Below are 21,462 nucleotides of genomic sequence, written 5' to 3'. Positions count from 1 at the left end.
CAGACACTTGAGTTTAGTTTATTGCCGTTGGGACGACTCTCTCCGGTCCCTGCTGTGCTGCCTGCACGCCTGTTTGCCGCGGCTCTGGCAGGGGCGGCAAGGATCAGGCAGCGAACCTGCTAAAGCAAGGCTGGTGCTTGGCCTCGCCCGGGAGGAGCTGCAGCACTAGCAGCTTGGCAGAGCCTGGCTATAAACAGCTTTGATTATTACCATTGTCTATTTGTAAAGTGCACGGGCTACATAAAAACATGCCTTGGCTAACGGCACAGCTACCGAAACCTGCGGTGCGTAGCTTAACGTATAGCCGGGGGCTGGCCCGGTGCCCACCGCCCGGCACGGCTGCCCGGGCACCCTGGTGCTGTGCTTCTCTGGAGGCTGGTTACATACCTGGTGCCGGACAGCCCTGGCTCACAGGCACCGCGCCGCATCTCACAGCCAGATCTCGTCGCTGCTCGTGCTGGGCACTTTGTAGATGCGCCCAGATATCGGGAGCTGGACAAAGCCTGCGGGACAAAGACGGCTTGTCGCCATCGCCTTTTGGGGCGGCTGCAGAGGCCGGTGTCCCCGCAGCATGGTTTTGGGGGCCACTCGCCTGTCTCACCGAGCTTGCTGAGGACCAGTGAGTTCTCCAGCCCTGGCAGGGCCCTCTCCTCTCCCCCAGCACTGGCTCCCGCATCCTTGGGGGAAGCTGTGGAGAAGGAAAGGGGCGAGAGCTGGGACACCAAGCCCTGACCAAGGCAGGACCTGCGGCCCCGCGTCTCCCTCTGCACCAACACCTTGGGGTCTTACCTCCAGCCCCCTGCACGAGGTCACCAAGGCGCAGGTTGGGCGGCAGCGACTGTGTCTGGCGGGGCAGATGGGTGCCCCGGGGCTGCAGCTGCTCGGAGCCGTTGCAGCGGGAACACGGGCTGGGCGGGCTGCTCTCTCCTGCTTGCCCCTTACCCGGCATCGGCTTGGCCCGGCGGCACGCCAGGCAGGCGGCACAGGAGCCCAGGCTGAGCAGGGCAGCCAGGGCCAGGGCCGCTCCAACAGCAACACCCAGGAGGGGCAACTCCACACGGGCATCCAGCAGACCTGCACGGGCAGCACAGCTCCCTCAGCACCCCTCCACAGGGCCGCTGCTCCGCGCCCAGCCACCCCCCAGCACCTACCTGGGGGCAGGAGGGAGGCGGTGGTGATGCCCACGCTGTTGGCAGCACTGACGGAGAAGTTGCCGGCCGCAGCACCGAGGTGGACGTGGAGCGAGTGGTTAGCCAGTCCTGGGTAGCGCGTGGCACCCAAGAGGAGGAGCTCGGAGGCGTTGGCCATCACACGCCCGTCCTGGTCCACCCAGGTGACGCTGGCGGGCGGGTTGGCTTGCACGAGCACAAAGAGCACCAGGAGGAGCCCGGCGCCCTCGACCTCCTGGTAGCGGGCATCTGCCCGCAGGATCTCCGGCTTATCTGGGCAACAAACACAGGCAGTGAGATGGGCAGGAGGGAACAGGGAGGGGGACAGCACAGCCGGGAGCAGGATTTGTCTCGCCAGGGGCCAGGAGCACTCGTCACCCGTGTTTGCACCGGACTGATAATGTGCTGCCCCGCTACGACTGGGACAGATGCAGGGCACAGTCCCGCTCTGGCTGGGCAGCAGCCCCACGCACCCTCCCCGCCCCGCTCAGTGCCGCGGACCTTACACTGCACGTCAAGGAGGACAGATGTGTTGTAGGTCTCCCCAGAGGCCGGGTCAGTCAGGGAGCAGCTGAGCTCCCGGTCGGTGCGCCGGGCGGTGAGGGTGAGGGTGCTGGCAGTGCCGGTGGCTGAGCAGTTTGCCTCCTGCTTCCGGCCGTCGAGGTACCATGCCAGGGCAGCACCAGGGGCTGGCCGGGGGGCCCGGCAGGTGAAGGCATGGCTCTCGTCCTCCCGCAGCGTGCACACTGCCAGCGGCTGCCCATCGATGGTGGGGCCCAGCTCCCCCAGCCCTGCCGGAGAGCCCGTGGCACATCAGAGCCCCGCAGCAGGGTCCTGCTGCTGGAGCCGTGTGCTGCACCTCACCACAGCCTCACCTGCCGAGCAGAGCACCGGGACACCCAGCAGCAACAGCAGGCGGGCGAGGGCAGTCCCTGGCCAGCCCCTGGGACGCCCCATGGCATACCGGCTGCACTCAGCTCTAGGAGAGAGGCAGCTGGAGCAGGGACACGGCACCATCCCCGCGCTGGGCCCCCGGCATCCCAGCACGCAGCGGGGCCGGAGGATGCAGCCAGGCTGCACCTTACCTGGAGCATCTTTGCTGCTGCGTCCAGCCTGGCCCGCAGTGCGGCTCTGCGCCTGGGCCCCGGCATGCAGGGCTGTGCATGCGGCGCAGGGGCGGTCCCCGGCACGGCTGCGAGCATCCCTCTCACTGGGGCCCCGCAGCCGCCTTCCCGAGCGGGGCTGGTGCTGCACGCAGCCGCCGCAGCAGCGGTGAGGTCAGTCCAGCCCTGAGCGGGGCCCCACTATGGCTGTGGCGCACAGGGGAGTGGCCGGAGACCACCCAGCCAGGGCAGGGATGAACGTCCCTGTACCCCCCACCTTCCTTCTTAATGTGGGGGGGGAACTCAGCCCAACCTCGCACCCACAGGGCGGCCCATGCACGGGAATAACACCACAACCGCCAGCAATGCCGCGAGCAGAGCCCACAGGGAGGTTTATTGGGGGTGGAGCAGAGCTCAGACAAAACCAAGACACTTTGGTACTTCCCAGCTGTCAGCTGGGAGGAGGAGGAACAGGATCTCCGGCACCAGAGATGGATCTTCTCCATCGGCCAGGATGTGCCTGCCTGGGCCACCCCAGGAGCACGGCTCTGCCCGTCCCCTGCCCATCTCACTCGCTCCCGGTGCCGCTGGGGTTGCGGAGCCGTCCCAGCATCTCGCAGAGCATCTGGTTGCAGAGCGCCGAGTAGGGGTTCAGCAGCACCAGCTGCCGCCGGGCAAAGGCACTGCCCAGCCGCGCCGCTCGCTCGAAGTCCCGCCGGGCATCCTCCTCGCGAGCTTGCAGCCGGTGGATCAGGCCGCGCTGCACAAAGCTCTGGCAGGCGGCACGGCCGCAGCCCCGGCTCAGGCGGATGGCCGCCTCCAGGTCCTGCAGGGCACCTGGCCGGGGGGAGAGAGGCGTCGGGGCAGGCTGGGGGTACCGGGGGACCAGCGGCGACACGGCAGCGCCGGCGCTGCTCACCTGCCACGTCCCCCTGCAGCCGCAGGGCCTGGGCCCGGTTGTTGTAGCCTGAGGCGCGCTCGGGCAGCAGGCGGATGGCCTCGCTGAACCGCTCCAGGGCCGTGCTCACATCTCCCGACTCAGCAGCAGAAACCCCCTGCAGCTCCAGGTCGCGGACCTGCTCCAGCAGCTCTGGTGTGAAGGCTTCCTCTGCGGCGGCGCAAAGGGGAGCCCTTGGCTGGGGAAGTGGCTGACACCAGCCCTGGGACATCCCGAGGAGACACCAGAGGCACCGGGGTCTGGCTTTGGGGTCCCTGCTCCCTCCCCTGCCCACCCACCCCATGGCGGCACAGGAACCCCGCTGCCAGTTTCCAGCGAGAAGCCGACGTGGCGTTGCCTCACCTTCCTCCTGGGCGTTGGCGTCGTCGTCCTCCTCCTCATCCAGCCCAGGGATATCCCCAAAAGGGGTGCTGGGGTTAAAGATGGTCTGCAGGACAGCCCTGTCGTTCGCCGTGGCCATGGTGCCCTCTGCGCCGAGACCCCGCGGCCGGGCTGACCTCCGGCAGGTTAATGTTCACACCGCCGGCACCGCTTTGCCACCCTTCCCCATCCTATCCCAGCCCGGCGCGAGGCCCCGCCGCCTGGCCGGTTCCCGGAGGGCCAGCGGCCCAACTGGAAGACCCAGCAGCTCCCCAAGGTGATGTGTGTGTGCTGGCCAGAGCCAAGCGCCTCTCCACCGAAACCCCACTGCCGTCCGGGGCCGGCAAAGTGGCCCCGAAGGCCCCACGCGGCGCTCGGGCATCCCCGCCAGCAGCCGCTGGCCTGGGGCTCTGTCCCTACCGGTAGTTTCCAGGAAGGGTCGTGGTGACACGGCGGGGGGGAAGCCTCAAGAAGAAATGGAGAGCAGCCCTCTGCAGCAATAAACTTGACATGTTTATTAATTAAACTATCACTTAAATAAAAAAAAGTGCATAGAAAATAAACATGTTTAAAAACTCCTTTGTTTTTTTGTTTTTTTTTACAACTATGTACACTTTTTTATTTTTACATTCAGTCTTTTGCAGAGCTTTCAGCATTTTTTTAAACTATTAAAGTATTTCCTTCTTCCCTGTGACAGGGAGTTAACACTGATGTACTTTAGACACGTTTCCTCTTTTTTTCTTTTTTTAAAAAAAAAACAACAACAAAACAACCAGAAGCTTGGAAGAACACAAGAAAAAAAAAAAAAAAGAGATTTGTTATACATGATAAGTTGTCAAGAAATGTATTTCTAGAACATAACCTTGCCTTTGCAGAGCTTTTTATTTTTTTTTCCTTTTTTTTTTTTTTGAAACAATTATTCACCTACCTGTATTTACTAAAGAGACTGTTAAGTTCAATAAAAGAAACACCACAAGTATAGTTCTCGGTTGATAGACAAAGCTACTGTACCTCGTTAAAAAGATACCAGGAAAGCACAGAGCACATTTTTTTTCTTTTTTTTTTTTTCCCCCCTATATGCAGGTGGTACCCCAACATTCATAACCAAAACGAGAGGAAGAAAAGGAAGAAACCGAGTTGTACAAGTACTGACTGGTAACAAGAAGGGCGGGGGAAGGCCGAGCCACCCGCTCCCGGCCCGGCCCTTGCCCCCGGAGCTGCGGCCGGTGGGGAACGCACGGCGTGGCTTTCCCGTCCGTCATTAGCAACTGTAACACAATCCTTATCTATAGTGTTAAGAGAATTAAAAGCCATGGACCGATACTGAACTAGGCTTCATTACACGGTGCATTACTATATTAGTTCCTATATATATCATATTTATAGTTATAAAAAACAAAACAAAACAAAAACCAACAACTTGCGAGTGTCGAGAGTGGACCAGTAGTATGGGTTTGAATGGCATGATTCTGCACAAAGACCGTCTCGCTGAAGAACCTGGTATTGCTTTGAAATGAAAGAAAACCAGAAAGAAAAGATACCCAGCCCTTTGCAATGACCCGCTTTTCCTTTGAAAACAAAAACAACAAAAAACCCCACGGCGGTTTGTACAAAGAAAAATAAACGCCCTAAGGTTCCTTTTTTTTCCTTTTTTTTTTTTTTTTTTTTTTTTTTTAGTATTTTCAGATACCATGATCTGCGTCAGTCCTTATAAAATATACATTCATACACGGGGAAGCTGCGCCGCACTCGCCGCCAGGCGCCCAGGTAGGACGGGGTCGAGGGGCAGGTGAGCCCACCCGCTCTCTGCCGCGGCCCCCCGGTCGTCCCGCGGGGTCCGAGGGCTCACGCGAGGCGCGACGCAGCTTCCCGGGAGCGGGGAGGGGGTAACGGGCAGTTTCACTGGCCACAGCGGCTCCCGCCGAGGCAGCCGCGACAGGTATAGCAGCAAAGCGGACAGCCGGCCGGACCCGCAGGCTCGGCCGGTCCTCGCAGGAGGAGGGATGCCTGGCGCTGGGTTCTCGGGGGGCTCCCGCGGCATGCCGCTCCCCTCAACCCTCCTCGCCCTGCGGGGCGGCTTCGGGCAGTGCTTCCCAGTGGAGCCTTTTCCCGCAGCTGGGCAGACAGAAGGGATCCGCTTGCCGGGGAAGACGCTCCCTCCTCCGTGAGACGGGGAGGTGGCGGAGCTGAGCTACTGGGATAAATTCACGGGCTTCGCCGAGGCGAGGGCTGTCCCCCAGCACTGCCGTCAGAAACGGGAAAGGGAAAGGACCGCGAGCGGCCGGGCTGTGGGGACACGGGGCCGAGATTCCCCGGGGTGCACGCTCTTCGGCCTCCTCAAGGTATGTGCGTTCCCAAACTGTCAGTGCATCACATCGTCTCAGTAACAAATGCGGCGTCGATTCGACTTTCCGTTCAACAGTTATCACCGAGTAATCGCCACACAGTGCAATAACGAAAGGAAACTGGCAGTTCCCGACCCTCCGAGTGCCGCTGTGTTTCATCCCCAGGTCTGGGAAGGGGTCTGGGAGTGCAACGGGTGCGGATTTGGGGTGCTCCCATCCCTTTCCCACTGACTGCTGATGCTGCCACCGAGCAGCCCCCTCCAACCCGCTGCAGATCTACCCGCGGGGACAGCTCAGGAAAAGCCAGGGTGCTTCCCGCATTCCCCCCTCCACTGGAAAAAAAAAACAAACCAAAACTTGTCTGCCTTCGAGAGAGAGGCTGCAGGATGAGGCGCGTGCCCCGGAGCAGCCTCCCAGCAAAAGAGGTATCGAGGGTCAGGTCTCTTTTCCTCATTTTTTCCTTGTTTTTCCTTTTTTTTTTTTTTTTTTTTTTGAACGCATGCCAGATGCCAGCATGGGCCGAGGCAGAGTCACGCCTCCTGCCCAGGGGCACGGACAGTCCTTGGGGCAGAGTCAAACTCCTCCTAAGCTTGGCCATTCTCCCTCCTGCCCCCATCTCGAGGGGTAAATACAGTTTAAGGTCCAGCCAAACCTCCTGGAGACAAGTTACTGAAGTCAAAAAGGCAGAACAAGAGTTAAAAAAAAAAACAAAACCAACAAAAACCAAACAAACAAAAAAACCAACCAACAAAACCAAAAATAAAGTGTGCCCCCCCCCCCCCCCCCGAGAAAGGATCAGACTGTGTCCAGCCAGGTATTTCCTATAACCGTCCTATGAAAATAAAAAAATCATTAAAAAGAGATTCTCTTAAATTAGGATAATACCACTGTTTAAAAAGCCTCGTCATAAGTGCTTTCCCCTATGAAGTGCTTCTCATAGAAAAATATACAAAATATATTTACATTTATAAAACCTTAAATACTAAACTGTAAACAGAACAGAGTAAAATCCAATGTCGTCATTTGTTAGGCTTGGGGCTTTTTACTTCCTTCTCTGTGTTTTTGTTTTGGAGGCGCGGAGCGGACCCGAACGAGAGGAGGATTTACGCTACTTCAACCAGGACGGTAGTGTCTTTTGGGTCGCTTAAAACAACCTCGGTTCCTCAGCTACGGCACCTTCAACCCCGCCAATCGCTCAGTTATTATTTCCTATGCGTTTCTGGACGCTGCGTGGCGCAGACGCGGCCGGTTCGCGTTTGGCCTCGCGCTTGCAGAGAGAACTCAGGCTCCCTTTTGGTGCCTCTTTCGGGGAAGACGATGCGAGCGCACCGAGCGGATCCCGTGGGAGCCTCTGCGCAAGTCCTTCCTAGCTCCTGCTCTACAGAGGTACGTGGCCAACCCCGGAGCCGGCTCTCACTCCCCACCTCTCCTTTGCACCGGCTCCACAGAAGGACGAGGATGACTTCCCTCCTACAAAGCCAGACAGGGAGGGTGCCGCTGAAAAGAAGCCTCTGCTCGCAAAGATTTCCAGCGCCCTAGCCGTTGGCACAAGCCCCCTCTCTGCCAAAGAATGCCAGGAATTCCCAGGCAGGGGTTTCAGAGCAAAGTGCTAGCCAAACCCTCTCCCCGGTCAACAACAGGCCCCCTGTGCCACGCAGCACGCTGGCCTACTCACAAACAGGGTTTTGCCGACGCACGGCCGGAGGAACCGTGGATGCACGCGCGCTAGCTCTTGGGGTCCCTAGGAGGAAAGCTCACTCAAACACCGCGCAACCGAACTTCCGATGCAGCCCTCAAACGAGGAGGAGGAGGAGGAGGAGGACTCCGCGTTCAGCTCTCGGAGCCAAGAGACAGGGAGGGAGAGAGGGACAGGACCCACACCTGCTCCCCCACGCTTGGGCCTGGGCCGACCTCCCCTCCCCTCTCATCAGCCGAGAAACAAATACGGGGGGTGGGGGGAAACGAGAATAGCAAAACCATAATCACGCCGAGGATCTTCTCCAGTCGCCCGTGTCTTTCGCAAGGGTAAGTGTGTGCATGCGAGACATGAAGATGTGGACTCTGACAGAGAAACACAGCCGCCAGTCAGGTCCCTGAGCCCAGCCGATCTTCGTTCCTGCCCTCCGACCTCCCCGTCCCGCCTGAACGGCCGGGGAGGAATTCGCTCGAAGCTTTGGTTCGCCCCAGGCTCTTCAGGGCTCCCTCGCAGCTGATGGAAGTTCTAGTTTAAAAACTTCCTGCACTTCTTGGCGCCGCAGTTACAGGGCAGTTTGTTGCTGGCGTCTTCGATGGGGAACTTGTAGTCGTACGTGAGCTCTTCCCCCCGGTAGATTTTGCGCATGGCGAAGATGACAATGTGTTTCTGGCCATCGATGTTGATGACCCGGGAGTAGCAGTTGGGCTCGCAGGAGTGATTGATGAAGCGGGCTGCATTCCCGTGCATGGTGGCGTCCACCACTTCGGAGTCGTCAATGCGGAACATGTAGCAGCCGATCCCCTACGCAGAGAGGACAGAAAAGAGGGTCAGCTCGGGGAAGTGGAGATGGAACCGCCCTAGCAGGCAACCCCGCTTGTTGTGGCGACCAAACGTCAAGGCTGTAAGAGCGTCTGCAACCTCTCTTCGCTCGTCTTCACAAGCCCATCCTTGAATCGTTTCATCCCCACGCTCTCTGCATCTGTCGCGCTAAGACTGGACCAAGACCCCTCCCAGCCCGCAGGGGAAAATGAGAAGCGCCCCTAGAGCTGCGTCAAGACTGGAAATATCCCGCCAAGTCCGTAACCCCGATTCCCGATGTCCCAAATGCAGTATTCACACGGCCTAAGCCTGTCCTACCTTCACAGCCACTTTCTAGTTCGCCCAAACTCTTTAAGAACTTCTACAAAAGCCCATAAAACTCACCTTACTGTCGTAGTATTTCTCTCGTTTGTCAGTGAGGATGGAGCGAATGACATTGCCTGAATATTCGATCACCATCTCACCTGCATCGATGTTCCTTTTGCAGAACAGACCCCGGCCGTGGATGGGAGACCTAAAAAAAAGCAACAACGTGAGCGAGTATTTCCGACGATACAAGCAAAACTCAGAGACACGACTGCAGAAAAGAGGTTACTTCGTTATGAGGATCACTGTGCTGTCATGACTCCTCTGTAAGGTAACGCTAACAAGAACAATACCAGATCTCTCCTGCCCGCTCCCGAGCACACGCCTTAGCTACCGACAAGGAGTAAGCAGTTTGTGCTGAGGATTGCTTTTTAAATACGTAGCTTATGTGGGAAGAAAGATGGGGAGGAAAAAATCCCCAGAATCTGCTTTTTCCCCTCAATTTTGCAGTCTGACTTCATAGAAGGTTTCCAGTTTTCACCTTCCTCTGTCGCAGAACAAAACCGTACCTGTAGACACCAACTGCTTCCTTGGAGGTCTTCTTCAAGTGTCGGAAGCGCATGGGCATCGGCAGATCCATACTAGTCGCCCTCCTAGAAGGAAGAGACACTGCTAAGCGACAGCCTTTATTTGAGAGCCTGTGCCATATATTATCCGGGATGCTTTCCGAGATACAATCATTTAGACACTACGGCCCACCGAGAACATAACCAAAACTAATGCAGTGGTTTTTGGTTTTTTTTTATATATATATATATATGTACACATAAAAGACCATTTCCTCCCCTTTCTGCCCAAATTCTCATCGGATTGTTTTACATAAGGAAAAGAAACGTTCAAAGGAAGACTGGTCTGTTGGTCACCTCCAGCTGTCAGTTCTCTTGTTGTTGTTCTAAGAGTCTCCTCTACATTTGCTTGGTAGCTTTCAAGTTTTAAACATCACCTCAAGGAAGACGAGGCATACGCCCAAGCCTGACCAGCTCGTTTTAACATCATGGAGCTGTTTTCCCCTTAGAACCCTTAAACCCTGCTGCATACCGGGCTGATTTCAGCTGTACTTCTTCCTCTTCCTCGTCATTTGGGTTGTATTCTGGCGGCTGCCGGTGTTTAGAAGCCAAGAAATTAAACATATCAAATGCAGATTTCCTGCAATTTAAAGAGAGGAAAGGAAGTTTGTTTCACTGACTGAAAATAAACATGCGGTTGCCACAACTGTTTGACATCTTTACTGCTCTACACCTTTGTCGGTCTGTCCTCTCTTAAAGCCTTCGACGCGTCAGGGTAACATACCACAGTTTCTGAGAGCTGTGAATAAAAGCACTGGCCAGGGAAGCTTTGTTAAACAAAGCAACGGTCAGAGTGGCACGGAAAAACGTGCAGACTCCGAAGATGCAATAGAATTGATTTATGTTTTTTTTTTTAGTTTTAGTGCTGTAGAGATGTGTTGCTTACGCCCCGCCATGGAATTAGTTTAATCGAGCAAAAGGGCCGTTAACCGTAACGATGACAAAGCTCACACTTGCCTCAGGTGGACTTCAGCCCTAGCAGAGCCATGTGGATTCAGAGGAGGTTCATTGGCCTCCTCCGGCTTATGAAATCTGAACTTGTAGTTGTGGCAGTGCTTCGCTCCATAGAGCTGCTCAATCAGGAACACAACGGTATCGTGGATGATCCCCAGCATCCTCAAACCATTCACCCCTGGAACAAGACACAGAGAACAACAAAAAACCCAACTGACGATGCAGAACTGGAGCTGGAGGACACAGCAGCTTGTTAAATACAACTTGCGTGCCGTATTGGCTAGTTCAATCCACATGAGAGTTTTCAGTCATTGCATCAGGAAGAAATGATCCTCCACAAAGCCATCAGCAGCTGAACTGAAACTCTTAGGACTCTGAACCCCAAAACACTCACAGAAAGATCCATTTGCTCTCATGGGTTCAAAAGCACAGCAGAAACAAGTTTGGGGCTGGATATTACCTGCAAAAGACAGCTGTTTCAGGCGGGCATTAGAACGGGCTTCTTGAACTTTGTCGGTCAGTGACTTCCAGGCATCTGCAGTCACACAAACAGAAGACAAGAAAGTGAGAGAGTATCTGCGCGCCGAGGATTGCTGAAACGGGTGCCTCGCTACGCCTCTTCTTTAGCTGCATCTTATGAGGTTTCCAGTGAAATGACAGACCATCGGCAGACTTCTATCTACATGTGCAGTACGCTGATTTCCAACAAAACGCTCATATTTACGTAAGCTAATTGGAGAATATGAAGTTTGCATCCTTTTGTGGGCCATAAATTAAGACCCTTGGATCCAAATTTCGCTTTGGCATAAAGAGAAGTAAGTGCCTTCAAGTAAACAGTCTGGAGGTAAAGTGTGGATACCCTATGGTCTGATCCACATCGACTATTTCTTGACAAAATACAGTCCAACACCATTGGTCAACTGATTAAAAAAAATAAATAAATGGGGCAACGATATATATTCCACTGAAAATATTCTATTGTGGAAAAAAAAAAAAAAAGAATCAATAGAATCCAGACATTGTTAGGAACTAGGATAGTTCTACGGCTGTAAACCAAGAGATTTTTTTTTAAAAAAATCTATTAAAAAACCAAGTAAGAGATCCTCAGAAGTCATGATTTTATTTCTAGCAAGGAAAGTTGAACCCAGTACAACTGAAAAAGAACAGTTCTCACCTTCAATGCTTTCTGCGCAGATTTGAAAACCATCATCACTAGAGATCTCAAAAACCAAACCTTTCTTGGGTTTCTTCTCACCAAGACACTCTTTCCTCTTTTGTTCTTGCTGGAGCCAGAACATAAGCGGGGAGCTGAAAGTGCTCTCTTCTTCCTCGAGAGCTTTCAAGCCTAGAGAAAAGATGGAAGCCAGCATGAAGATGGAAACTGGGTAGAATGGTGTTTTTTTCCACCAGTTGTTCCACAACTGAAAATTACTTACTAACTCACCTTTTGACCAGTAAATCCCTCTGAGAAAAAAAGTCTAGACAGTGTTGTAGTACGAGTGTGAAATCTCAAGTGCTGAAATTTCCATAAACTAAAAATAGAGACATAACTATTTCTCCAATATCTATTAATAGCGAACAAACCTTTCCTCCCTTCTAAGCAAGAATAATATGACTGTTAGCTCTGAGATTTTTCCTGAGAGAACGAGTCACACAAAAATGAAAACTTCAAGGTATTCGTTTCCCAGTCCTGAAGAACCCTGAGACTTGGTGCTTTTGAAGAAGTGACATACCTGTGTTTTCTTGCTCATTTGTTGAGTTCTGTGCTGACTGCGATTCTGGGATGCCTGCCGTTTGCCTTGGGAGGGAAAGAAGAGAATGTGAAGAAAAATATTTAACAGTCTACCTCATGTCCTCACCAGCCCTGAACACTCACCTACAAAATCTGAGAACTAGACAGAGGTGGGAGAACCTTTTTCTGGATCGAACGTTCTAACATCAGTTCAAGTGGAAACAAGCAAGCAAAAGGATTCCGCTCAGTAGCGTTTATTTTTGAGGCCCCTGTCAGTCTGTGGGTAGCAGTCTAATTTAATACACTGTGACCTGTTAGTTCTATTAGCCCTACTCAGTAGTAAGGTCTTTGCTAACATACCATCAGCCAAAACCGTACAAGTAGGCTCGTTCTCAGCAAGCAGGAAGCTTCCCACAACTTAATTTAAAAAAATGGCTCCATATTGCAACTCAATGTGACCGTTCGTTCCAGACTGAAAGCTCCCAAGGTACTTCAGCTAGCAAAGTACAACTTCTCGCCTTCTCTCTATAAATTTCCTTAAGCTCAAGTGAGCACTATCTGACAGAAAGGTCTGTTCGATGCTTACCCTGCAGACTGGCCACATGGTTTCTGCGACGGCTGATCTACGCTTGCTGCATCCTGCGTATCTGCCTTCACAGTAGGGGTCCTGGAACAAAAAGATTTAGGAACATTCAAAATACCTGCCAAGCCACAAGTGCCATAAACAAGGCTGGAAAGCAGTAAGAGATCCACTGCGAGTTGCCACGACTGATTCAGCAGTTCAGCAGAGCTACAAAAGTAGTAACAACTGCTCCTAAGATACGAGGAACCGGATCACACTCCCAGCATCACATCAGAATCAAGACTTGCACGTCGGGGGAAAGAAGGAGCGTGAATCTGGGTGCCAGAGAAACATGCCTGAGCAACCACAAGCAATGAGCTCAGGAGTCAAGAGGTGCACGGCGGAATGTGGACACAGCTACAGAAAACATTTCCAGACTGTAACAAATTGGCAAGTTTCAGCAACACAAAAGGGCTATTTCAAAAGGTTAAGCTGCCTAGTTTTGCATGTAAAACACAGACCACTAGCTTTGATTTTCTCTACAGATCCATATTTCAAAGAATCAATTCAGATGGCACTTTAATTTCAGGTCTGGAAAGTAATCCTCTATTGCGAGAGACAAGTGCACGCTCCGTTGTTCTGCCAAACTAGAGAGCCAGCTTCTCCCCGTTCTCTCAGTTCCTCTTGCCTGCAGGGACTAAGGAGGAGGGAAGAGGGGCAGGAAGAATAAGCCGCACACTGGAGAGACACTAAGCTCACAGAAACTGCCATGCAGTTTAAATTCTACAATCAGAATGGCTGAGGCAATGCCATAGCGGTGCGTCATTTGGGTGCCTTAGCACACTGCTGGTAGTACAATTAAAACTTCTATAGCACTTGCACATGTTAAAAACAAAAAGGAATAGACCCCATCACCCTTTTCAGTGCCATTTTCTCTACTGAGATCTCTAAAACACTCTTTCATTTGCCAGAGCTGTCAATGATTTAAGTCCCCATATAAATATATGTAAATAACATCCCCTGATCCTCATAACCTTAAGTTTTTCATCCTTCCCTTTCCAGTGGTAAAAGTTCCACTAACTCCTTTATGTATCTACTTTCTGCTGGCAGCTGAGGTTTTCCCCTTAGAAATGATCAAAAGGAAAATTTGCTGTAGAAACTAGTGCCAGATTCTTTCTTATATCACTACAAAACCTCGAGGATGAGCAAAAAATCAAACGCTCCTCTTACCCTGCAGCTGAGACCTGGGGTACAGCAACAGCCCCTCTGTCGGGAACGTGCGCTTCGGAGGAACTGGTCCACATGTGAGAAGTTTTATGCTTCTTTCCATTCCCTTTGTCTAACGATGGCTGAATGCGTTTGATTTTTGGCTTCGTCTTCGTGGGACCCAGCACGGAGCTACTCGCAGACTGCTGGCCAGATGACGGGGAGCCTCCAGGAGATGCTGAACTGGCATGCATCACCGACGAGGAAGTCTTGTTTTGTTCGAGTCCGGTATTATTGGCAACGTCAACCAGCTGCGGAAAGCTCGACAGCTGTGTTGTTGCCGAAGCCGTGCCGAGGTCCAGCTGGGAGGAGGAAGCAACCCCGGTTTTGCTGGCTAAGAGTTGTGTCATATGTTGAAGCTGGTAAGAGCCTTCTGGGTCAGCAGACGACGGAGCGACTGTCATGCCCATTGTCTGCGCTGATGGCAGGACACATATGCTCGATGCAGCCGTCATTGCGGCCGTAGACGGAGTTTGGGATGCTCCCAGTTGTGAAAACATCCCAGAACTTGGCGGTAAAGTCATGTGCTGCTCCTGAAGACCAAGGCTTTGCTGACTAGCTTTGATCAGGAGGTTGCTTATCGAACCGAGGTCCCCTAATAACCCAGGGCTAGTTAACGTTACTGAACTTTGTCCCAAAACGTGACTAGGAACTGACCCACCGGTAGCGGGGGCTGCTGTGGCCTGCATGGATACGACGTTCAGCACCGAGGAACTCGACGCTAGGCCTGATACAGGCCCCGCTGGGAGGTGACCGGCGTCCGGCCCAATAACACTGGGAGACGTGCCGACTGCAGCAGTGGTCCCACCTTGCGGGAGCAAAGATGTTTGCTCAAAATACATCACCCCAGACTTGGACCTTTTGATAATATTGGGGACCGTTCTGTGGGACGTTGAATTCGCAATAGTTCCCAAATCCAAGGGGTGGTTGGAAATCTGGGAGGGAGCAAAATTAATTAAGGTCATGTTGGAGACCATATCAGGCGGAGCTATAGCAGAAGGGGTTCCAGAGGGAGCCAGTTTCTTATTCTTCCGTGACTGCAGGCGAGATATTGGCCGCTTCTTGCCCAGGGCAGCCGGCGTGGAGGCGGTGGTACCAAGGTCCGTCCTCTGACTAGCTTCGGACACTAAGAGTTGAGGATCGGGGGGCGGCTGCACACCGATCAGAAGACCCGGCGAAGGACTGCCGATGTTTGGCGGGAAGCCCGTCTGAGCGGCGGTGGAGAAGGGATGTATGTGCTGGTGATGGGACATGGGCAGCAGCCCCTTGCTGGTGGGAGGGAACAATGACTGAGAGGAAGGCAAGCTCGGGTTCAATCCCGCGGTCAGCGTGAGCCCGCTCCCCATGGGCCCCAGCACCGAAGCATTGGTCTCCATCACGCTCTGCGCGGAACTAACAGAAGGCGTTAACTGTATCTTTTGAGTAACGCCGTTGGGAAGAGTTTGGAGGACATAGAGCGGCTGCATGTTTTGATTGACTACTAGAAGTTTTTCTGTGGCTGCCTTGAGGTGGGGCGGTGTTGTCTGCACGGCAGCGTTGGAAATCTGCGAGGGGCCGGGACTGTCCGTGGAGTTTGCCACGTATTTCTGGCTCTGGAGGGGAACCGTGGGCGAGACCGGCACCGGGATACCTGGAGTCCCGCTGTTTCTCGTTAAATCCTGGTTGCTGCCATGCCCTTGCTCAACAGGGCCGCAGGGTGGGCTGGCTATGTGCTCTGCATCAATGTGACCTTGGATGAAGTGATCGGGAGTCATGTGTCCTTCGGGGCTCGGGTCTACTCCCGGACTCAGGAGAGCTGTGTCGCCTTCCCCTGAGGCAGTTTTTTCTGTGACTGTCACTCTCTTTTCCCCAGACTCCGTGGAAGGCAAGGCAAGCATCGACCTGTCTCCCGAGGAGGAGAGCGAAGACTCAGAGATGACAGCGAGCCTGTTGTGATTTTGGCTGGGCACTGTAGGGCTACGAGTGGTCAGGACAGAGAGATCGGAGGGAAGCTCCAGCGGCAATTCAAACTGCTCCTCTGCCGATATGGAGGAAGAGACGCTGCTATCCACTGTCTCAGCGGTTGGCAGCTGCTGGGAGAACACCTCAAACAAACCCATATCCTTGCCACGGTTGCTGTCGAGACCTAGACCTTCTCCAAGCGTTAGAAGCTCAGACGATGAGGACTCCGGACTTTCTCCCAACGCCTGCATAGACGGCGTGTTCTTTAGTACAAAGTCCATGATGTCAGAAGGGAGGATGTTCCCACAGTCGTCGCTGTTGTTGTTGTCAGAGTCGGATTTCAGAAGTTCTGTGTTGAAGGTGTCCAGTAAGTTCTTGTCGGAAGGCGTGCTCGCATGAGCCCTGCGGCCCGTTTCCAACGAGCTCAGCTGGGCTTCCAGCGAATCCTGACCCTGTGCTTTCACCCTGCTCACGGGGTGGCAGTTATCGATCTTTGGGTCGGCTTTGTGGACGGTGGAGCTCTTGGTGACTTGTACTTTCTCTCCGCCTTCTTCAGTTCTATCTAGCTTTAAGTTCTCTGTTCCATTTTCTTTACCGCTCCTTTTAGTTACTTGACTGACTTTTCTCGTTGTTGCCGTCACACTCGTATCGCTTTCAGTCCCATCATCCACGCCGTCTAGCTGCGAGATCTTTGGAAGATCGCACTGCTCCTCCTCCCTGAATAAGTTATGGGAGGCAAGCCTCTCCTCTGGGTTCGAGGAAACCACCGTTCTGGTGAAATTATAGTAGTACAGGTCATCTTCATCCGACGTGCTCAAGTCGTCCGCGCCATCCACCTGTCCTTCTGCGGACCGCTTCCCTCGCTTCTTCCCAGTTGAGTTACTGTAGAAGGGAATGTCTTCCTCTCCATAAGACCTCACGCCATACAGAGGAGTCAGTCCAAAGAACATATTGGATCTGGCCCGAGCACTTCTTCGTGGATACCTCCGCTTGTACGAGCCTTCTTCTTGAGCTTTAGTTCCATCCTGGAGCATCAAGTTGTTATCTTGAACGGGCAAACTTTCATACGCGTTATTTTGAGATTCCTGTGCTGGCACTTCGTTTGGACTTCCCTGAACTACAGGGTTATCTTCCGGGCCTTCTGAAGTTGAGGAGGGCTCTGCCAAAGCGGCCGGGTCCGTTCCTGCCGGCTGAGGTTCGGCATCGCTTTCCTGCTGTGCGTTTTTAGACTGGTTTTCGCTTTCCATCTTGAGAGGAGTCAGAGTGACCTTGACGGTGCGTTTTCTAGGTGCCTGCGATTCCTTAGAGGCCACTTCGATCTGCACCGCGGAACCTTTAGACGGCCCTTGTGAAGGTGGAGACTTCTCGCCAGCTTTTTCGGCAGGAATATTATTGGATAACCTCTGGCTAATTTGTTCAGCTGCCAGACCCTGACCACCAAATTCTGGTTTCAGGCTTCCTTCTTCGCTGCCTACTGCTTGACTTGAGTCTGTGAGAGATTTCAGGGAATGCTTCTCTTTAAAACTATCTTTCATTAACTTTTTCCCCTTCTGACGCCTGTCTCTAGTGGCAGAAACTACCTGCTCACTGGCTGCAGGAGATCTGCTATTTGCTCCAGCAGACTTCAAGGTCTTCACGTCCACCTCATCGGCCAAAGTCGCTTTCTCTGGCTGTGTGGGTTCCACGTGCTGATCTCTGTCTTTCCTTGGGGCTCTCTGATGCAGAGGTGGGAAGGAAATGGTTTCTTTGGAAGAAAACGATCCTGAACATTCTTGAAAGGTTCCTATTTTAACATTCATTTCTGCGCCCGATGAACCGGTTGGTTGAGTGGACATTTTGGAGTTTCCTCCAGAAGCAAAACTATGAGCTGAATAATCTGTGTCCTTTGAGGCCAGCGTTTTCATCTTATCTCCCTTAGCAGGTGCACCTTTGGCTATCAAATCTGAACTGCCGGAATGTTTTCCTTCCGTAGGCTGAGGTGCGTCCAGCTGGTAAGTCTTACTTCCGCTTGTAGCTGCTGTTTTCTGGGAGCCAGAACTGGCAGAGCAGCTTTGAACTGGAGTGCTTGGAGCACCCACGTTCACCGATCCCACAAAGCGGTCGGTACTTCTGATGCTCGGTTCGTGTTCTGCAGAGGACCCCACGCTGGGAACTGAAGACACACTGTGCCTGGAGTAAGCGTTCCCAGCTCGCGTAGGGGAAATCATGCGGAGTTTTGATTGCTGTTGTGACAAAGAGGAGGTGCTATGTCTCCTAGAACCGATGCTCTTAAGTCCGGAGGATAGTAAAGGATCTCCTACTGTCACTATTTCATGGGTCACTGGGGTAGGACTTCCTGAGAAAATAAGGCAAGAAAGACCGTCAAGTGATCTGAAACCTTGACAATCAATTCATACCCAAATTCCTCCATATCAAATGCAAGAAATTAACAACCATAAAAGCCTTTCAGCCAAACAGCGTTAAAATAACGATCATACTTGAGATAGTTATTAAAAATCTGATACCGCCCATAGCAGAGAAGCTTGTATCTCGGGGTCTCGTTATCTCAATTTTAGATGTGGATTTTCAACATCGGTTGGCGTGAAACAAAGTGTGACTCATTCATACAGAAATAGTGGCTGAATTACAATACCAGATCTCAGATTCTCTCTGGAAAAATACCGACTGAGATGATTAAGTCCCTAACTCACGTTACAGCTCTCCTGCACTACTGCTATTATATTGCCCAAACACTGCTTTCTTCATCCCAGGGAAGTTTTTGTCTCAGTCGTACATTTCTCAACAGGCCATGTCTACTGTATATTTTCAGAACTTTCCTTCCCTCAAGCCTATTGCCATTTCGCTATTTTCTCTAGAAACAGAAAACTGAACACCACGTTCTGAACGAAGCCAAAAGAGACATGAAGCAAACCAAAAATATTTCCAAAACAAACCTCCCCCAAAACCCCACGATTGAAGTCAACAGCATTTGAAATACCTGCAGAGGGTAATGGCCTAGAGCCAGGAGACCTCTGTGTGGATGGATAACTTGGCGTCCTGATCCTGGGACCCTTGGAGACCACTGGATAGTAACAGGAACTAGAGGTCTGAGAATGCAAGGGGCGATCTGGTGATGGTGGGTTTACAATTTCAGGTGTATTTCGGCTGTCTTTAGGCAGAGTTTCTGTTGCATGTAAAAGAGAAACAGCAGCATAAGCCATCGCTGAATCCTAAAAGGTATGAATCTGATAAAAGTATATATTGCTATCAGGTTTCACTTGGAGAATCAGGGTATTTGTTAAATAAACACAAAGTCAAAGATTACTGCTTCCTTGCCATCAGCTAATGTCTGGTTTCTTCTCCCAGGAAACCATTTTCGAATACTTGCAGCAATACAGTAACCCTCAGCTTACATGTGAAATTCCATTACATTTTAATAAAGCTTAAGATTCTATGTTGACTATAACAACCATTATAAATGTTTTAAAAATCTTCCACAGCTTCACCTTCTGGGAACAGAGAAGGATAGGGCTGAGATTTTTTTAAAAAAAAAAAAAGAACAAAACCAAACCCTCACCTATGGATACAGAGAAAGCAATTTGGCCATACAGAAGCAGCGCGATACCACTATTCAACATGGTATTTAACAACCTCCATGTTACATACCAACAACCCTGGCACTTGAAGTACAATTTGAAGTTTTAGATCACTGGAAAAATCTCAGATCTGTAGACTAGAAAGCATTACTGCAGCAGTTTTTGTTGGCTCAAGTTTTCAAAGTTACCAGTGCTCTCGGGAGCTTAGCTCTTTTTTTTTTTTTTTTTTTTTTTTAAATTTTTAAGATGCTGTAACACAGTTTGGAAGCCTGAAGTGGATTCTAGTCCAAATCAGTTTGAGACACGCAGGTCCTAGCCACTACCTGGCTTTCTGGTAAGAATAAAGTATGGCAAAAACACATAGAAAACATACTTTCAGCAAGTCCTTAAAAGATTACCTGTAAGGGGAACTGGGCTATGGGCAATTGTTCTGTTATCGTCATGCTCTACAGTGCTGTTGATGTCAGGTTCTATGACCGGAGGTCGGCACTCCATGATCTTGCAGGTATACACGCAGCGCTTCCTGGCATCTGTTGTGCTCCAGTACACCCTGGAGCACCTGGAAGATAATTCAAACATAAACCAATTTACTGTACAGTCGAGTAAACCTCAAAATTCCTATTCTAAGTTTTCAGGTTTCTCAAAATTACACATGACAAAGGCCTCCTGGCACAACATGCTGCACACCTAGCTTAATCACAAGATTCCTAAACAGTGTATGAAAGCTACCGTCAATTTTCACATATGCTACTTCAACGCTGGTTTGGCATCTAACATGCTAAAAGGCACCTACTCATCAAACAGGTAATACTCACTGATAGCCAATGGGAAACAACTTATCTTCACAGTCCGAGAGGTCGTTCAGAATTCCTAAACAGTCTATCGTCATTGAACCTGAGCAGAAAGAAGAACACAAAATTCCGTGAACCAGATTCCAGCACCAAAGGTGGATCGAGTGTCCAGAGATTAGATCTTACCAATCATCATGTGGATGTTCTCCGGTTCCAAGCCACTAAGAAATTTTCTTCTCAAACTGATCCCTTCGAAGTCCACAAAAACCCTCCTAAGAACTTCAAATCCATTCTCAGGAACCACCTGGAACAAGGACACACAAAACTATTTGTTAATTTTAAAGCAATCGCCACGCGTACGCTATGCGGTTTGTCAAACTTGATCCTCACTTTGGTCTTTTGGTTTTTGAGCTGCCTCGCAGTACTACTTGCCAAACTTCCTCGTGCCAGCTGTATGGCTGACGACTTTTTAACAGCGCTGCGGTCTGGCCCTCATTAGTAAGGCACACAGTCAACATTAACTTCTGCAAAGCTCACAGTTACAGGCTAACACAGGCTAACCCCACCTTCAGACAAGGCAGGGTGTGAAAGAAGAGTCTCACCTCTCCTTTGATCAAGTCACGATGCCTCTGGCAGTAAACTTTCTTATCGTCCAGAAAGACGCAGTTCTTGGCTCGTGAGCACATAAAATGATAGTTACTTGTACAGGAAGTGAGGCAGCAGCCTACTGTGGCACCCGACTTCTGGCAGAACTCGCATCTCTACAAAAGCAAAAAAACCAAACCAACAAAACAAGTTGAATATCAGTCCCTTCTAAAACCAGGCTACCTTTACTGTTGTCAGTTGGGGTCTTTCGGCAGAGAGAGAAGTTTAGAGTAATGCCTGACCTCCCACTTCATTGCTGTAACACTTCACGACTGTGACTCACATGGAGGAGGTGGCGGCGAGAGGAAGAAGGATCGCTTGCACAAAACAACTTTTGCATTTAGACTGGTTCCTCCAGGCCTCAGACTTTCTTGCTTGTACTCCACATCCAAGTGTCGTACTTGCAAGCTTCACCGAGTATACGTCAACTATTTCTCCTGCACAGAGTATTCCCCACGTGGGCGGCTTACTACTGGCTAACAACAGTCCTATTCCACTGCTTCTGCTGTTTTAGTAAATATTTAGGATCAAATGACGCAATATTAAACCAAAATTTGGACAAACTAATTTAGCCAGGTTCCTGTCTCGGTTCTGCATAAACCAGCGTGAAGTTT

General features: G+C 51.6%; 3 protein-coding genes across 10 annotated transcripts in view; all 3 read right to left on the bottom strand.

The window, feature by feature from the left end:
* Positions 1-2: 2 nt before the first annotated feature.
* Positions 3-2,490, bottom strand: TMEM25 (transmembrane protein 25). 3 transcript variants are annotated; one of them, XM_054803435.1, is made up of 7 exons: positions 2,255-2,490; positions 2,045-2,163; positions 1,676-1,960; positions 1,152-1,442; positions 790-1,074; positions 593-688; positions 3-503 (listed from the first exon to the last, which is right to left on the bottom strand). In XM_054803435.1, the coding sequence occupies exons 1-7, from the start codon at positions 2,332-2,334 to the stop codon at positions 430-432; spliced, it is 1,230 nt and encodes a 409-aa protein (XP_054659410.1). In that variant the 5' UTR covers positions 2,335-2,490; the 3' UTR covers positions 3-429. The 3 variants fall into 3 exon arrangements, with proteins under 3 accessions (XP_054659410.1, XP_054659411.1, XP_054659412.1); XM_054803436.1 differs by having other exon boundaries at positions 602-688; XM_054803437.1 differs by having other exon boundaries at positions 602-688; positions 2,045-2,148.
* A 148-nt stretch (positions 2,491-2,638) lies between these two features.
* Positions 2,639-3,739, bottom strand: TTC36 (tetratricopeptide repeat domain 36). 2 transcript variants are annotated; one of them, XM_054803443.1, is made up of 3 exons: positions 3,573-3,739; positions 3,192-3,432; positions 2,639-3,109 (listed from the first exon to the last, which is right to left on the bottom strand). In XM_054803443.1, exons 1-3 carry the CDS (start codon positions 3,609-3,611, stop codon positions 2,841-2,843), a joined length of 549 nt encoding a protein of 182 aa, XP_054659418.1. In that variant the 5' UTR covers positions 3,612-3,739; the 3' UTR covers positions 2,639-2,840. The 2 variants fall into 2 exon arrangements, with proteins under 2 accessions (XP_054659418.1, XP_054659416.1); XM_054803441.1 differs by having other exon boundaries at positions 3,192-3,380; positions 3,573-3,736.
* Positions 3,740-6,379: 2,640 nt separating this feature from the next.
* Positions 6,380-21,462, bottom strand: part of KMT2A (lysine methyltransferase 2A) — a 44,445-nt gene continuing 29,362 nt past the window's right edge. For 4 of the 5 annotated variants that reach the window (XM_054803394.1, XM_054803395.1, XM_054803393.1 and 1 more), the window contains 15 exons: positions 20,806-20,964; positions 20,390-20,507; positions 20,228-20,306; positions 19,811-19,971; positions 18,815-19,000; positions 13,861-18,172; positions 12,655-12,735; positions 12,070-12,134; positions 11,511-11,681; positions 10,797-10,871; positions 10,340-10,514; positions 9,855-9,962; positions 9,326-9,409; positions 8,835-8,964; positions 6,380-8,432 (listed from right to left, as the gene is read on the bottom strand). In XM_054803394.1, the coding sequence (XP_054659369.1) occupies positions 8,157-8,432; positions 8,835-8,964; positions 9,326-9,409; positions 9,855-9,962; positions 10,340-10,514; positions 10,797-10,871; positions 11,511-11,681; positions 12,070-12,134; positions 12,655-12,735; positions 13,861-18,172; positions 18,815-19,000; positions 19,811-19,971; positions 20,228-20,306; positions 20,390-20,507; positions 20,806-20,964 (6,180 nt within the window). In that variant the 3' untranslated portion in view covers positions 6,380-8,156. The remainder of the gene's footprint in view (positions 8,433-8,834; positions 8,965-9,325; positions 9,410-9,854; positions 9,963-10,339; positions 10,515-10,796; positions 10,872-11,510; positions 11,682-12,069; positions 12,135-12,654; positions 12,736-13,860; positions 18,173-18,814; positions 19,001-19,810; positions 19,972-20,227; positions 20,307-20,389; positions 20,508-20,805; positions 20,965-21,462) is intronic. The other variant, XM_054803396.1, reaches the window with a different exon arrangement.

This window comes from Grus americana, chromosome 24 (assembly GCF_028858705.1).
Source record: "Grus americana isolate bGruAme1 chromosome 24, bGruAme1.mat, whole genome shotgun sequence".
NCBI classification, from domain to species: domain Eukaryota; kingdom Metazoa; phylum Chordata; class Aves; order Gruiformes; family Gruidae; genus Grus; species Grus americana.
This window is presented reverse-complemented; position numbering and strand designations above follow the sequence as displayed.